The sequence below is a fragment of the Phocoena sinus genome, chromosome 1, assembly GCF_008692025.1.
Source record: "Phocoena sinus isolate mPhoSin1 chromosome 1, mPhoSin1.pri, whole genome shotgun sequence".
Classification (NCBI taxonomy): Eukaryota; Metazoa; Chordata; class Mammalia; order Artiodactyla; family Phocoenidae; genus Phocoena; species Phocoena sinus.
Genome location: NC_045763.1, coordinates 53,600,932 through 53,618,617, shown reverse-complemented (window position 1 = coordinate 53,618,617; position 17,686 = coordinate 53,600,932). Strand labels below are relative to the sequence as shown.

At 45.9% G+C, this 17,686-nt stretch overlaps 1 protein-coding gene across 2 annotated transcripts in view; it reads left to right on the top strand.

Annotated features, from left to right (window-relative positions):
- KANK4 (KN motif and ankyrin repeat domains 4) overlaps nt 1-4,129 on the top strand; it is a 39,747-nt gene extending 35,618 nt beyond the window's left edge. For both annotated transcript variants that reach the window (XM_032607575.1, XM_032607615.1), the window contains exon 10: nt 2,761-4,129. In XM_032607575.1, coding sequence (XP_032463466.1) covers nt 2,761-2,865 — 105 coding nt within the window. In that variant the 3' untranslated portion in view covers nt 2,866-4,129. The remainder of the gene's footprint in view (nt 1-2,760) is intronic.
- Nucleotides 4,130-17,686: the final 13,557 nt, after the last annotated feature.

Below are 17,686 nucleotides of genomic sequence, written 5' to 3'. Positions count from 1 at the left end.
TGTGGAGAATTAGGTGCTCCCTTGGAAAACCAAAAGAGAAATCATGTCCTGAAATTGGTTTCTCTCATCCTACCAACATGTAAAGGTTGCTATAAATGCAGAGCCCCCAGAACAGCCAGCAAGGCGCCTTCCCCACATTTAGAAGGTAATTCGGGAAATTGGTCACCCAGCCTATTGGGACCCCCAGAGTGACGAGAACGAGGAGGTGGTGGTGAGACCTGATCCCCGGCCCCCAAGGCTTACCCTTTGAAGGACTTGTTTGGGCAGTGACTCCAAAGCATGCATCAAAGCGAAAGCTTCTTGAAGGCATAGACTATTCCTTGTTCACCTTTGCCTGATATGTAGTGGCTTCTTGGTGAGCTTTTGTCATATTGAGAGATAACCCCCTACCACACACACACACACACACACACGCACGCACACCCTCACACACAAGGTGTGCTGGCTGCCTGACCCCTTCGGGCTCTCTGGGCCTGCAGTGCTGCCGAGCAGGGACTTGCCGTGCTTGGCTTCCACCAGAGCCGCGGGCCGAGGGCATGTTCCCAGGGCTCGGGCAGAGGCATCTCAGGGGCACACCCTCCCTAGGTGGTCTCTCTGGCCACACTTTCTGAAATGAATGGGGCCCCCACTTTCCACGTGTGTAGTTGAAGAACCCACAGATGCAGGCTGTCATCTCCAGGTGGGCCCTGTTCAAGGGTGCGCATGTCCCCTGGGACTGGCCCTGTGGCTCTTTCCCATAATAACGTTAATCACACCGTCTCCTTGTTTACGTGGAGCGTCAGGGTTGACAAAGTGCAGCAGGGGACAGGCCTAAATAAACCGAGGCCCCTCTGGTGGGGCTTTCACAAGAATCTTCTGTGGAAAATCTTTGCTTTCTTCCAGACTTGGCCAATCTAAGAACATACTCATTAAGATTTAGGTGGCTCAGGTTCTTCATCAGCTTGAAATGAATACTCTGTTATCATCCAGCATTCCCTCTTCAACAGTGCTTATTGAGGGCTGACCAGACTACAGGCACGGAGCCAGGGGCTAGGCCAGCAGAACAGGCCAGATCCAGTGTCTGACCTTGTGGAGACTGAGATTTATCAAATAACCCCACAAATACCAACTTACAAAGATGGGTAAAAGTGGGGTACAAGGAGTCATGAGGCCTTTTCAGGGCAAGAACTTCATCTGTTTTGTGAAGCCTGTCTGCTGAAATGCCACTTCCTTCCTCTCCCCACCCCCTGCCCTCCCCCCATATACACAGACAGGGTGGTCATCCCGTCCCTTGAGCTCACTCTGTTCCTTTGCTGGCTTGTTTGGCCTTTGGCCATACATTATAGTTATTTACATGTGTGTGGAGCCCCGATGGCAGCTGGACTCCATCCTGGAGCACAGAGAAGAGACTGAAGGGTTTTTAGCCGAGCGTGAACACTTCCCACCTGCTTCTTTGGAGTTTCCACATTTTAGAAAGTAATTTCCCCCATCTGCAGTAGAGTGGAGAACACTCTAGCGGGGTCTTGGGTGGCCCCCATGTGTCAAACCCATTCGTATTTATACAGCAAAATGTAAAAGTATTGATACTTAAATGAGCTAAGTAAGGACCAGAGATAACCTCACGTTTTGCCTCAAAATGAGTTGCCAAAAAAGTGGTTTTCAGAGCTGTTTAGATGTCAGAATTCTGGGTTCGGGATTGAGCCCTCAGAGCTCAGCGTCCACTGCATCATGGCAGTCCTTCCCCTCATCTCTGGGTAGAGAATGGTTGGTGCTTCCTGCTGACAGCTGCTCTGTTTGCAGCTTCTTTAGACAGCAGAATGGGAAGCTTCTTGCACAGCAGCCATGGTGAGAAAAGCAGCATGGTATCACACATCGGGAAGTAAAAATGAGTGTGTCCTTCTGGGCTGCAAGCCCACTTCAAAGAATTTGTCCTTAGGAAATAGTTAGGAATGGGAGGATGATTTCTGCTCTAAGTTTATCATGGTGAAGACTTGGAAACAACCTAAATCTCCAATAAAAGGAAAATAGTTCAGTAAATAATGGAATATTATGCAGCCAGTAAAAAAACCTTTATGTCCTGATGACTATGTAAGAGCAGGGAAAGTCTTAGAGCATATCATGGTGAGTTAAAAATAAAAGTACATTCAGAATTGATATACATTATCATTCCTCTATTTAAAAACCAACAACAGGGCTTCCCTGGTTGCACAGTGGTTGAGAGTCCGCCTGCCGATGCAGGGGACACGGGTTCATGCCCCGGTCCGGGAAGATCCCACATGCCATGGAGCAGCTGGGCCCGTGAGCCATGGCCCCTGAGCCTGCGCGTCTGGAGCCTGTGCTCCGCAACGGGAGAGGCCACAGCAGTGAGAGGCCTGCATACCACAAAAAAACCCAAAAAAAACCCAAAAAAACAACAACACATTTGCACAGGAGAAAAGACTGGAGGGAAACTTAGCAAAATCCTAACTCTCATTTAGGTCTGTGTAATGGAATAATGGAAGAGTTGTTTTCATTTCTCTGTTTTCCAATTTTTTAAAAAATGTATTAAAAACCAAGCAACACTTCTTTATTTTCATTGGCACAGATTTCCCAGGAGTGAATGATGTTTCCGTGGAAGGGGGCCCATTTCTCTGATCCTCATGCCATTTGAGTTTCCTCCTCTCCTCTGTGAATAGACTTCTATGTCCCATGCGTACCCCTTTCTCCCAACTCACCCTTCCTTTCTGCGGTGGGAGGCAAATGGGATAAAAATTTGTTTTTCCTTTTCTTTCTCCCTTGTAGGCTGGCCGAACAGCTTTGTCCATCGTTCTGAAATCGCCCGCCCATGTGGAAATTGCAGGGCTGCTACAGGCCCACGCGAAGCAGGGCAGGTCCCTGGGACCGTAGGGGCTGCAGAAGAGCTGGCAGCAAGGAACAGAAGGGGCCTTCTCTGGACTCCTCCCTCGCCCTCGGAGAGGGCACGGGTCATAGCCAGGGGGCCGCCCCGCAAGAGAAGAAACTATGTCAAATACGCACATACATTCCTCTTGTATAATTCGCTCATTACGATGCTTTGTAGTTTTTGCCTTAGGCCAAGCCCCCAAACTGCGGGCTGCAGAGGGGTGCAAGGTACAAAGTGCATTGGTGTTGGCTAAAAAATCCCGGCTATCTTCAGCCTCGAGTTCCTTGTGACTCTACCCTTTGTAGCACCGTGCAGAGACCAGGCAGGCAGGAGCACAGCAGCAAAGTAATACTTTTCACGTGGAATTTTAAAATGCATCATCTTTCTGTTTTTTAATCAATTATATATGAAGATATCCCATTGACTATGCATGTCTAGAGAGGAGGGGGTGGGGAAGGGGTGGGATTTAAGCAGCTTCCCTGGCAGTCATTCTCTGTAGGACCCTAGGAGAATCACCATGCAGGCAGGTGAAACTGGACAAACCCCTCTGGGGCCTTTGTTTAGTTGGCGTTGACAGAGAAATCTGAAACTCAGACGAGGTAGGAAGAAGCACATTGGCATCAATGCCAGATATACAGTCTTGACCATTTCCGAGTCACCAAGTGGCTCTGCTTTGCTCTAGGAAATCAGAATTAATCAGGAGGTTATCCAGTCCAGTGAAGCACACCACATAGATGTAGGTAGAGTTCAGTTACATCAGCTCTTCTGAATCTGTGAAAGAAACAAATGAATCAGAGTGCGCATACTTCTTGGGGTGGGTTATTATCATCCAGAAGCCACCACTGTTCCTTTGTAGCAGTACCCATGGACTCACGGTAATCCTGGCTCCTTTCCCCTCCACCCTTATGAGAATCACCCTTTGTGATTCATGAGATTGGCTCTAAGTCCCAGAGAAGGACAGTGATGTGTGATGGTGTTGCTCAGAGAGAATGCAGCAAATAATGATCTAAAATGCTTTAAATGGGTTTATTTTGACCTCACAGCACATTTTAAGAGCAGAACCCCACATTAATAAATGTTCTAGCCGGGTGCTTCTCAAACTTTGATGTGCATACAAATCACCTGGAGAGCTTGTTGGAACACAGTCAGTCTGCGAGGGAAGGGGCTGGAGAGTCTACATTTCTAACCAGTTCCCAGAGGATGCTGACGCTGCAGGGCCACACCACACGTGCAGTAGCAAGACTCTGGCCCATCCTGACCATTTATATATTAAAATGCTGCCTCTCGATATTCTGTCTCAAAGTTTCTTTGCATTTCTCTGCTCTCAGCTCTGGTGAATTTGCAATCATTGCAAATTATTTTCTATTATGGTTCTGCAGAGAGCATTAAGGGGGTCCATGCCCTGTGTTGCCAATTTAGGGTCTATCTCTGCCTCTCATGTTAGGGTGGCAAATTTTATTTGGTCATATTTTAAAAAATTATCTCATTCGAATCCAGCTATTAAAAACTGCTTATTGACCAGAGAAGGCAGACTGGTTTTCCTAGAGTTTGAAGCCACTGAGTCATTATCAGAAAGACTTTTCCACCCTTTCTGAGATTTTAAATGTTTCTTTTCATGTTGAGTTTGGAACGTGAATACATGATCTCATCACTTAACCATTCCATTCCATTGGAATGTCTGAGCCCAGAGCATGGTGAGATGAACAAGCACAGCCTGCCTCCCTGTCATTGTCACTGCTCTAGAATTCATTCCACAAAAATCTGCTGAAACCGGCCCGGTGCCTGACACTTTTCCCAGCACTGGCTTTTGGAAAGCAGCTGTGGTCCCCTCTAGAAAACCAGTGTCTAAGGTTGCCATGATCCCAATCCCAGGCTTTCCAGGACTTTAAGCCAAAGTTCCACTGATTAATACATTTATCAAGTGTCTGACAGCACAGCCTCCAAGCAACATAAGTCAGGCTCACTGGAGAAGGGAATTAAGTTCAGGCCTGGAGGGGAGACCCACAGATATTTTAGCTTCCCTCACTGCCTGCAAGGGAGCTTGCAATCTGCTTTGGAAGACAGGACACATATGCTAATAGTAAAGAATAAAACCAGACAACATAGTTTATTCCACAGATATTTCTGGAGTACCCACTGTGTGCAGGTGCTGGGCTTGAATTAGAAACATCACAGTGACACAGTTCAGATGGCCACTTCATCTACTTGCGGAAACAGAATGTGAGAAGGAAGCCTAGAACACTACAGGGGTACCAATAAAGGGCACTAGAGCGGGCCTTAGGAAGTCAAGGGAGGCTTCTAGAGAAAGAGGGGTCTAATTGAAAATGTAAAGATTAGTGGATGTTAGCCAGAAAAGGAAGAGTACTGAGAGGTGAGGAGAGGACAGAGTGTGTCAGGCAGAGAGACCAGTGTTGCCAAGGCTGAAAGATTTGAGAGCTGGCATTTGGGGACCTTCATTCAGTTTGATAGAACTGCCATGTAGAGTTTTAGAGGGACGCTGAGATCAAAGGGTGGATTTGGAAGAGATGAGACTGAAAATACCTGAGGACCAGATCAAAAAGGGCCTGAAATCTGTGATAACTCTTTGTTCTAAAGGCAATGAAAGTCTACTGATTTATGATTGAGAAATTCACTCACCTAACCTTCATTTAACACAGATTTGTCAGATACTTACTCCCTTCCAAGTCCTGTGTTTGGGGATGGGGGCATGCTGGTAGGCAAGTTAGGCACAGAACACACAGTTTAGCAGGGAAGAAAGACAAATAAGTCCTCTTGGCCCAGAATGATGCACATTGCAACTGGGAAAGTACAAGGTGTGATGGGGACACATAGGTGGGAGCCTCAGTCTAGTTGGAAGGTGGGGAGGGAGTCGAAGAAGGCTTCCGGAGGAATGTTTAAGCTATCTGAAGGATGACTAGGCAGTAGCCAGGCAAAGAGGAGCTGAGGAAGCATGCATAAAGCCTCAAGACAAGGGAGAACACTGACTTGGAGCATTAGAAGAACTCCAGTGTTCCTGGAATAGAAAAAAGGAAGGATGGCAAGATGAGACCAGAGAGAAATCCACTGTAACAAGACTTGAAGGAAATAGGAATATAGTAAGCGATGCTCAGATTTACATTTCAGAAATAACACTAGAGCTTTGGGGGTCATGAGTGACATTTATTCAACAAACATCTGTGGACTATCTATTCTGGGTCCTAGGTTCCAGAGTTCATGGTTTGGTGGAGGAGACAGGCATAGGCTGACAGCAGCTAGGCGATAGGATGAATAATGGAAGTCTGAGTCGTGCTGAAGAGACTGACTCGGCCAGAGGGAGTCAGGGAAGCCTTCAGAGGAGGTGGCTTTTGAGCTAAGCCAGCGGGATGCATAGGAGTTTGCCCAGGCATTCTAGATAGAATAGCAGGTGTAAAGATGTGGAGTGTGAAAGAGCACGGCCTGTTCTTTCAGAGTCATTTCACGATGACTTGGGTTTAAGATGCACGGGGGAATGCCTGGAGAGGAGATTTGAGAAGAAGGTCGGTAGACACATCTCACTTGTTGACATGTATGTTGACATTAGGGATTTGAACTTGAGCCTGTAACTTGAGGGGAAATCACAGAGTCCTTGGACACTCTGAAGCTCTCTTTGGGAAAATGCACATATGTCCCAAATATGCATGTAATTTCAGGGACTCAGAAATCTGCAGTTAAAATCTCACTGCTCTGGGCAGTGGGCAGCCACTGAAGAATTTCTAAACGGTGGAGCCTCATGATCAGATTTGCACTTTAGAATGATCACAGGGGGAGGGTGGAAAGAGACTGGAGGCAAAAAGGTGTGCTAAAAGTTCTAATAATAATACACCAGGTATAAATCTGTAAGGGCCGTTCGACCTGGTGTCAGTAGGGATAAAGAATAGGGCCCTATGGGAAAGGCATCAGGAGTGGGCATGGGCCAGGATGTGATGACAAACGGGATGGTGGAGAAGGGTCTAAAATGAGTGACAGGAAAATGATGGTGTCGCTGTCCCTAATATCTGTTCTTCCCATCATCCTTAGTAATAGAATCCCCAACTTTTAGCTGGACACATCACTACCCAGAGTAGAGACTCCATCTCCCAGCCTCCCTTATAGCTTGATGTGGCCACATAACTAAGTCCTAGCTACTGAGATGTGAGTGAAGCGATGTGTGCAAACTCTGGCTCCTGCATTTAAAGAAGGAAAAAGTGCATTTCTCCCTTCCCACTGGCTGGAATGTGGTAGCGATAAATGTTGATCCATGAAGATGAGGCCAGCTCTCTAGGGATCACAGAATAAGAAGGCAGAAAGAGTTTAGGCCCCCAACACTGTAAAGCCATCAAATCTGCCCCTGACTGTTTATTCCCCATTTGATATGTGAGCAAGAAATAATTCTCTAACTTGTTTACACCATTGCACATTTGGGATCTCTGTTGCAGGAGGAGCTGGACAAATGCACTCAGCGTCCCATGACAGTCTCAAGTGTCTAAAGCTGAGGTTATAAGTGCTGAGAGAAAATATTTGCAAATGACGTGACCCACAAGGGCTTAATTTCCAAAATATACAAATAGCACATACAACTCAATAACAAAAAAGCAAAAATCCCAGTTGAAAAATGGGCAGAAGACCTAAATAGACTTTTCTCCAAAGAAGACATACAGATGGCCAATACGGACATGTTAAGATGCTCATCATTGCTAATTATTAGAGAAATGCAAATCAAAACTCCAATGAGGTACCACCTCACACTGGTCAGAATGGCCATCATTAAAAAGTCTACGAATAACAAATGCTGGAGAGGGTGTGGAGAAAAGGGAACCCTCCTACACTGTGGGTGGGAATATAAATTGGTGCAGCCACTGTGGAGAACAGTATGGAGGTTCCTCAAAAAACTAAAAATAGAGTTGCCATATGATCCAGCAATCCTAATCCTGGGCATATATCCAGACAAAACTATAATTCAAAAAGATGCATGCACCCTTATGTTCATAGCAGCGTTATTTACAATAGGCAAGACATGGAAACAACCTAAATGTACATTGACAGGTGAATGGATAAAGAAGATGTGGTATATACGTATATGTGTGTGTGTGTGTGTGTGTGTGTGTGTGTGTATATATATATATATATATATATATATATATATATATATACACACAATGGAATACTACTCAGGCATAGAAAAGAATGAAATAATGCCACATGCAGCAACATGGATGGACCTAGAGATTATCATACTAAGTGAAGTAAGTCAGAAAGAGAAAGAAAAATACCATATGATATCACTTATATGTGGAATCTAAAATATGACACAAATGAAACTATCTAAGAAACAGACACACACATAGAGAACAGATTTGTGGTTGCCAAGGGGGAGGGGGTGGGGGAGGGAAGGATTGAGAGTTTGGGATTAGCAGGTGCAAACTATTACATATAGGATGCATAAACAACAAGATCCTACTGTATAGCCCAAGGAACTACATTCAATATCTTGTGATAAACCATAATGGAAAAGAATATGAAAAAGAATACATATATGTATAATTGAATCACTTTGCTGTACAGCGGAAATTAACACAACATTGTAAAGCAACTATGCTTCAATAAAATTAAAAAATACAAATAAATAAAGCTGAGGTTAGTGGATTTCAGGGGGAAAAGCTCAGGAAGGCCTTCAGAAGGAGTATCCTCTCAATGGCTAAGTATAATGGATATGTCCTCAAGATACAGGCCCTTGTTCCATGCTCACAGTGAAAACACCCCGCCCACAGTCTTGCAGGTGAGGTCTCGTATCACTATAGCAGATTCCTAAACACAGGCTCTGCGCCACAGGGCAGCCAGACCTTAAGCAAGACAGTGCCTTAAGCAAGACTGGTCTGGTGTGGAAATATAGGCAAGACCACTGAATTATCTGAGAAATTTGAATGAAGAAACATGTAGAGTTTTATCTACGAGTAGAAGGTCATGTTGGGGAGTGAGAAGAGAGAGAAGCTATGAAGTGGAGTGAGGTGTGAGGACAGGTAGAATTTGCATGCACAGAGGTCAAGCCAGGCAACAAGTATGAGCAACAGGGAGCTACGCACAGAGAAGAGTTGGAGAGCAAAGTCTATCAAGTAGACACCTATGGATTGTCTGCCAGGTCCTCCTGTCCTAGGAACCTCCCCTTCCCAGCCCCATCCAGCATCCACATGACTGTGGCAGGAGCGCCACCTTCCTACATGAAATCTTGGCCCCTGGCCACTGAAGGATGGACAGTGGAACTGACTGGGCCAATCAGGCCTTTGCCAAGGAATTTTGGAGCTGGGATTTAGGAGAGAGATTCAGTCTCCTTCTGGGTGTCTCGGTTATAACATGTTGATCTCAGAAGCTGCTGGTGGCCAGGGACAGCCTTGTGCACTGAGGAGAAAACGTGACTCTTCAGCCAGAAAGACTGAAACAGACTTCCTGGCTTCACCAGAGCAGCGCTTGTTCCTTCTGAAGACCCCAGTAGATAACTACCCTACTTGTTTTCTTTCCCAGTCTCCCCTCGGGGCTGTGTAGCATGGTGGGAGGCTAGCCAGACCATGGTGTCTGGAATTGGCTGTCTCTGGTGCTGAAGCCCAGCTAGACCACTTGGCCACTCAGGCTTCTGATCTGTGAACTGCGGGATAATAGTTCCCCCTCTGTTCTCGTAAGAGGTTAATTAGATTAGGCATCCTTTTAACGCTTGGCCCCAGTGACAGAACTCAATATACAGAAGAGTACTTCCCCTTTCCACTGGCCATTTGATCTTTTCCTCTAGACCTGGCCCCATAAACATAGAAGCTTGCCTTCACTGACTACTTAGAAATACCCAGGCATCAGTCTTAAGGGTGTTGTATGAAATCATTTACTCTCACAATAACCCTTTGAGGTTGGCATTAATATTATCCTTGCTAAATATATGAAGAAACTGAAGCACAGAGAGGTTAAGTAACTCATCCAAGGCCACACAGCTACTAAATGGCAGATCTGGGATTTCAAGCAGTGGATTTGGCTCTGTGACTCCACTCCACCACCTGCCATATATCTGGAGCTTTCCTTGCTCCCTTGCCAGTGACCCAGGCTGGGGACGAGTGCCCAGCAGCAGTCAGTGGCTGACCTGCAGGTCCTGCTGGGTGGCCCCAAGACAGAGGAGACAAACAGGCAGAGCGTTTGGGACTGGAACAGCTGAGGGGTCAGGACCCCCAGGCACTCAGCATTCCTGGGGAAGAAAGCAGCCTTCTGTGCAGGATACAGATAGTCTGAGCTCACATTGCCTCAATTGCCCCCTAAGTAGGGAACTCCCTATGATTCCAAATCAGTTCCTTCACCCCCTGTCCCATCCCAGAGAGGGATGGTCCTGGAGCAGAGGAGCCCAGCCGGTGATGGAGGGAGTCCCACCTGCCTTCCTCTCCGCCTCAACTCCACATCCAGACGCAGTGAAGCAAACAGAGCCACCCTACTGCTCAGTAGGGAGCGGGGAAATATTCTTAAATCCTCATTTGCCTTAGAAGTGACGAAATTTCCACTCTTCTCCACAGAAGGGAAAGCTATGAGAAGAAACTAGATAACCTCCTCCAGTGTCATTGCAGTCAGATCCGGAGCAGGATGGGAGCAAAGCCCAGGCCCCGTCTGTGCTCTGCCTGCCCACAGAGAGAATGCACACAGGTCTGCTTTCCACCCCCCTGCTGGCTCAGCAGGACAGGCCTGGCCATGCCTCATTAGGGGACTGAGATTCTGATCACCAATTCCAGTGTGTGGGGTTTTCCCGTCATCCAAGCCATTCTTGCATACCAGCTGGGCGCCCTACCTTTCAACTTAATTCTGACGTTATGTACCTGGAAATAGCATCAGATTCCACAAGTTAAGGGCTCAGTCCCACAATACTGCCCTGCACTTCAGTTGCCAATCACAAGCCCAAGTTGGCACCTGTGCTTTTGATGGACAGGCTATAGATTAGAGTTTCCCATGACCTCCTCCTTGGGTTTGATTAATTTGCTAGAGCAGCTCACAGAACTCAGAGAAACACTTACTTACTAGGTCATGGGTTTATCATAAAAGGATATAACTCAGGAACAACCAGATGGAAGAGATGCATAGGGTAAGGTGTGGGAAAAGGGGGAGGAACTTCCTCATCCTCCCAGAGCATGCAACTCTCTGCATTTCCACGTGTTCACCAACAGGAAAGCTCTCTGAACCCTGGTCCTTGGGTTTTTATGGAGGCTTCACTACACAGCCATGACTGATTAAATCACTGGCCACTGGTGATTGATGTCAATCTCCAGCCCCTCTCGCCTCCTTGGAGGTCAGAGGAGTGAGACTGAAAGTTCCAACACTTTAATCCCATGGTCGGTTCTTCTGGCAATCAGTCCCCAACCTTAGGTGCTGTCCAAAGTCAGTCCTCAACATAACAAAAGACACCTTTATGGCTCTCATCGCTTAGGAGATTCCAAGGGTTTTAGGAGCTCTGTGCCAAAAACAGGACAAAATTCAAATATATATTTCTTATTATTAATCACAATATCACAGGGACACTGCAGGGGGCACCGCGGCTCTGCCTGTGACCAGAGTGAACCTGTGATTCTGGGCTCAGGTGCGAGATACTCGCTGTGTACATTTAAGCCACGTCCTTCTTTCCAGCTGTGATCAGCAATAAAGTTGCCATCTCTGGTGTCTCATCTCGCAGTGGTTTCCCAGCTTTGGAAATGAGAAAAGTAACGGTATTTATTGTCCCCGAACTCCTTTTCCAGGTCCCCCACACTCCCTGGTCAGCACATTGATCTTGTGGATGAGGCCCAGCCTGGTCTTATTGGTGAAGTGGGGTGGAAAAGAGGGGTTGGGGGCTACAGGCAGATGAAGGAATCTTGCCTGAAGGGGGCACTGCCAGACCCAAAGTCTGTCTGAGCCTGCAGTGATACTAGTCACTTCACTTGCACAACTCCAGGGGGCGCCATCTCACTGTATTCTAGTGAACATCACCTTCTGCAGTTGTGTTCCAGGAGCTGCCATTCACAGATGGCACAATGGTGCCCCTGATAGGGCTGGAACAGGGTGCCCTGGGTCAGGGTGAGGTAGGACAGGGCCTCATTTAGGGGGAATTTGGGGCATCCAGGTCTCATGGTTCAGAGGTCTGGTCAGGCAGGCAGGTGGACGGACATGCAAGTAAATAAGACCGTACCAAGGGGCAAGGTGTGCACACCAGGAGCCCATCCAGGAATCAAGAGGAGGGAGTCAGTGGTCCAAGGAGGGGCCCAGCCAGGGAGGATGGAGCGTGACAATTCAGGATGGCACAATTATAAAGCCACCCGAGTGCCACCCCCAATCGACATGATCTAGGCTTAAAAGCACTCACAGCCCAGCAGGGAGCAGACGTGAGGCCTGAGGGCTCAGCTCAGCTGGGGCCTCTCTGCAGTCTTTTGGTGGCCCCAGGCACTTCTTGGCCTGTGGCAGCATAACTGCAGTCGCTGCCTCCACCTTCGTGTGGCCGCCTTCTCCCTGTGTGTGTCTTCACATCGTCTTCCTTCTGTGCATGTCTATCTCTGCGTCCAGATATCTTCTTTTAGGACTTCCCTGGTGGCACAGTGGTTAAGAATCCGCCTGCCAATGTAGGGGACATGGGTTCAAGCCCTGGTCCGGGAACATCCCACATGCCGCAGAGTTACTAAGCCCATGTGCCACAACTACTGAGCCTGTGCTTTAGAGCTCGTGAGCCACAACTACTGAGCCTGTGTGCCGCAACTACTGAAGCTCATGTGCCTAGAGCCTGTGCTATGGAACAAGAGAAGCCACTGCAATGAGAAGCCTGCACACAGCAATGAAGAGTAGCCCCCGCTCGCCGCAACTAAGGAAAGCCCAGACCAGCAACAAAGACCCAATGCAGCCAAAAATAAACAAATAAATAAGTTTATAAACAAAACACAACAAATTTTTTCTTTCATAAGGATGCCAGTCATGTTGGATTAGGGGCCCCCCTAAGTACCTTATTTTAACTGGATTAGCTCTGTAAAGACTATTTCCAAATAAGGTCACATTCTGAAGTACTAGGGGTTAGGACTTCAATATATCTTTACTGGGGGAAAGGGGGACACGATTCAACACACATCACGTGCTTTTGTTCCTCTCTTCTTAAGATGCTCTTCCCTCTAGCTCTCACCCTTCCTCACAGCTAATGTCTAGCTTTTCTTAAAGTTGCACCCCAGTGTAAACTTCTCTGGGAAGCCTTCTGTGACCTCTGCCCCCAGCACCACTACAGATACCCACACAGCTGGAGGGATGGTGTGCGGCCCTGGTACACTCCACGTCAGTGCCACTCAAAGTGTGGCTAGGAACTTTACAGTAGTTTGACATTCTGCAATCAGTGGGCTTCTATTGTGTTTAATTTAATTTTCCAACTTACTCATTTTTATGGATGTTGTGGGTTGAATGGTGGTCCTCAAAGAGATGTCCTTGTCCTATTCCCTTGAAACCTATGAATGTGACCTTATTTGGAAAAAGAGTCTTTGCAGATGTAATTAAATTAGGATGGCAAGATGAGACCATCCTGGATTATCCAGGTGAACCTTAAATCCAATGTTGAGAGTCCTTAAAAGAGTCACACAGAGATAGAGGCAGAGATTAAAATGATGCAACCACAAGCCAAGGAGCACCTGGAGCCACAAGAAGCTGGAAGGAGCAAGAACTATCTTCCCCTAAAGTTCCCAAAGGAGTATATCCCTGCCAACATCTTGATTTCAGACTTCTGGTCTCCAGAACTGCAAGAGAATACATTTCTGTTGATTTAAGCTACTCAATTTGCGCTAATTTGTTGCAGCAGCCAAAGAACCTGAATACAATGGCATTTTACAAATGCATTGATTCACAGTAGATTTGGTAGGAAAAATCGATTCTTAACCACATATTGTTTAAGAAGCACTATTCTGCATAATATCATTGCACACGATACAATGTACTTTATCTGTTTAAATGTCTCTCTCCCGACTAAGCTGTAGACTGAAGGCAGAGAGGGTGACTCCATATTTCTTCAGCTTTTAATTCCCATCGCCTAGCTTCTGAACTCACAAATAGTAGAAAATAATACATTGAATTTACATGTAGGCCCAGGCAGATCACCTAGGGCCATGTGTGTTGAACATAAGACTAGGGCCTTTGTCCTACTGGACCAGAGTCCCTCTAACCCATAACCTCTTTGTCTGAAGTCCGAATGGGTTCCAGAACTCGGGGAAGGCTGAGATGACAGATGAAATTGTCGTTGAATGCTGCCTTCCCCCCAGATAGCACCAGGACAACCTGTTGTTAAGACAAGACTGTGTTCATTCTTCTCTCAGTAAGATGGAGTCTTAGTAGTGTCTTGGAGAGGGGAAGGCAAAGTTGGGAGATCTACAAGTTTTTGGAGTCTGGTTTCAGAAGCTCTTTCAATGAGGGGCTTGATTAGGATTGGGTAAGGATCATGAAATAAGAGTTTGAGATTGATGGCCACAGCAAAGGAAGCAGCAAGGGTTCAAAGAATCTTGGCGAGTAAATTGTCAGTTGATGTTTTCTGTTGAAGAGTTAAACAACTAAATGATCATTTCAATAGTTTCTTGGAAACTTCCAGGAATAAACAACAGTTACTTCAACTTTCATCCTCTGGGCAAGAGTTTCCTGAAATAGTCAACTTATGTTGAAGCAGAGAGTGGAATAGGAAAGTCAGGTTAATATAAATAGTTACTTTGTGGGTGTAGATGGTTTCACTTCTCTTGAGTCAGGTGGCCCAACTGACGGACGAGAGCTCAGGAGATGCTCAGACCTGGTGGGCATAGTCACATATCAATTGCTTATCAGGATGCTAAAAAATAATCTTGCAAGGAGAAACTCCTGTCCCTCATAACCACATAACACAATAATGTCATTTGAATGCACGCTCACTGTTCTCTTGGCATTAACTTTTCATCATTGACCCCAGGGGAAGCCCTTTGGTCTTTCTCCTCCACCTTCCCTCTCCTTCTGGCCCTGGCATAGCCTTGACTCAATCATGGGGCTAGACTAGGTGCCGAAAATCTGGTTAGGCTCCCCTTTTCTCCCAGAGCCCACCATGGCCAGTGTGAGCACTTGCTGGTAGGCCAGTCACATATGACCGCATGGGTGACCTTTTCCACACCCCTCTGGAAGCAGGAGACCTACCCAGCAGCTTCCAAAGTGATTATCCTATTGCAGACACCCGGAAAAATGAGCAGGCCTGGTGGGAGTGAATGCTGATGCATGTCGGAAAGGTCAAGCAATGCTGGCGAGCACACAGTCTCTGGCTGGGAAAGACAGGCACGGCTGGTCCCAGACAAGAAGATCTAATTTCTAAGCAGGAAGAACATAGCTCCCTGTGACGGAACACCAGGCCTGATTTGCCTAGAAATGTATTGGGAGTGGGAGGTGGGGATGATAACTAACATTTATTGAGGGCCTGCAAGGCATTTTTTACACATCATTTCATGGGAAAGCTCAGTATATCCTCAATCTTAGCAAATTGAATAATATTTTCAGTACTCTAAGAGGGACCTCTCTTTAAAAGAAATTTGTAGCAAATCTTCTCTAAACTGAAGGCTACATCCCCTGTCCTTGTTTTGTCCTCTAGTGGACTTCTCTCTGACAAAAGCCCTTATCTGAAAAAAGCACCAGTTAGCATTTTCCGCTGAATACATGCTACCCAGATAGATAAGGTTAAATTTGACCTCCCGGTCCCAACAACAGAAACCACAGTTGTCTAATATTTCGTTTGTTAATTGTGAATAGCATGAAAAGATCTGAAGGGTGAAGAGCCCATTCTCTCCAGAACCTACGTCCCATCAGCGCTTCCATTCTGCTCTGTAACACTCACTGGTTTAGTATTAGCAATGAGGGCGCCCTCTAGATCAAGGAGTCTTCACTGAGGTTCGCCCCTCCACCTGCTGGCAGCTTTTCACCCTCGTGATTCCCTGTAGCTCAGCGTGGCTCTGCCCCTTGGCTCGTATGACTGCTCTCCCTGGTTCTCCTCTCCAGATCCCCATGCCGGGCTCCGCTCTTCAAATCCCTTTAAAGAAAGATTCATCCGCGACTCTTCCTCTCTTCCCCCCTCTCCCTTAGAACACTCAGGACTTCTATGATTACTTCCATGCAAACCACTTCCATCCTGCATGTCTACCCTGACCCCTTCGAGCTCCATTCATCCCACCTGACTTGAGTTCAGATCGTGCAGGTGTGTCTGTTGTCCTGCCCTGTTCACTGTGTCTGACACCCTGGTCCTGGCTTCTGCCAGAACCCCTTCTGAGCTCATGGCATTCTACCCTAAAAGAGCCCATCAAGGGCTCCCCAGAGCCTATAGAAGTTCTCTAAACTTTAGCGTTGGATTCAAGATCCAGTGTTTTCTGGCTTCCAAACGTCTACCACCACCCTATTTGTCATACCCTCCAGCTAGAAAATACCCCTATTCTTTCCCTACATCTGAGAACTACTTACAATTTTTCCTCAGCTATTACAATCTTTTCATGCCCAATTTCTACATATTCGGATCTCACCTAGGGTTCTTATCTAGTCCTTTGCGTTTAAGGTTCCAAAATATCTTGGAAAGTATATACATCCCAAAAGGCCATCTCTAGTGGGTGTAATATCCTGGAAGGTCGATAGATGGCGCATGTCAGCTACCTCAGAGGAAAATCCAGGTACATTAACTGCCATTACAGAAAAAATACCTGAGGAGTCACATCAATATCTCAAGAAGTTAGAAAAACAGTAAAATAAACCCAAAGAAAGTAGAATAAGGAAGCAATAAAGTTAAAATCAGAAAATAATGATTAAGAAAACAAAGAAACGGATTTGTAAGTCTAAAAGCTGGATTACTGAACAATAAGGGTGTCCGTAGCTAGCTTTAAAGAAGAAACAGAAGGAGGAGAAAGCACAAAAAACACAAAATTAGGATAAAGGGAAACTTGCCCTATATACAGAGGATATATAGATAGGTTTGAGACTATTGTATACTATTATAATTAATATATTTGAAAACCCAAATAAAATTGATGCTCTTTTATAAAAATATATATTACCAAAATCAGATTGGAAAGAGATGGAAAACCTTAAGAAGTTAATAACATGGAAGACATTAAGAAAATTCTTCTCAAAAACTCTAGTCCCAGATCATTTCACATGTGAATTTTTCAAATATTGAACAAACAGATATTTCTGTTGCTGTTTAAGCTATTCAAGAGCAGAGACACATAGGAAACAATCTTAATTCATTTTGTAAAAGTGACAAACTGGGCTTCCCTGGTGGTGCAGTGGTTGGGAGTCCGCCTGCCGATGCAGGGGACACGGGTTTGTGCCCCGGTCGGGGAAGGTCCCACATGCCGCGGAGTGGCTGGGCCCGTGAACAATGGACGCTGAGCCTGTGCGTCCAGAGCCTGTGCTGCGCAACGGTAGAGAGGCCACAACAGTGAGAGGCCCGTGTACCGGGGAAAAAAAAAAAAAAAGAAATTAACGATGGTTCCATATTAGGAAATTTAATAATATAAATTAATTTTAAATAAGTAAAAAGACCAAAACCATTATGAACGAACCTTTATGAATATTGAAAATGCATTTAGTAAAATTCCTACACCTATTTCTTATAAACCTCTTAATAAAATGAAAATGTAGAGGTATTTCCTTATCTTAAGTAAAACATTTCTCAAAGCCAGGATGTGTTTAATGCTAAAACACTAGAAGTATTTCCAATAAAGTCAGACACAAGAGGGGACCTGATAGTACCACCATTATTGGATATTATTCTAGAAGTTCCTGCTAATGCAACTGGACTGAATTAAAATGTAATTGCAAAAGACTGATTTAAAG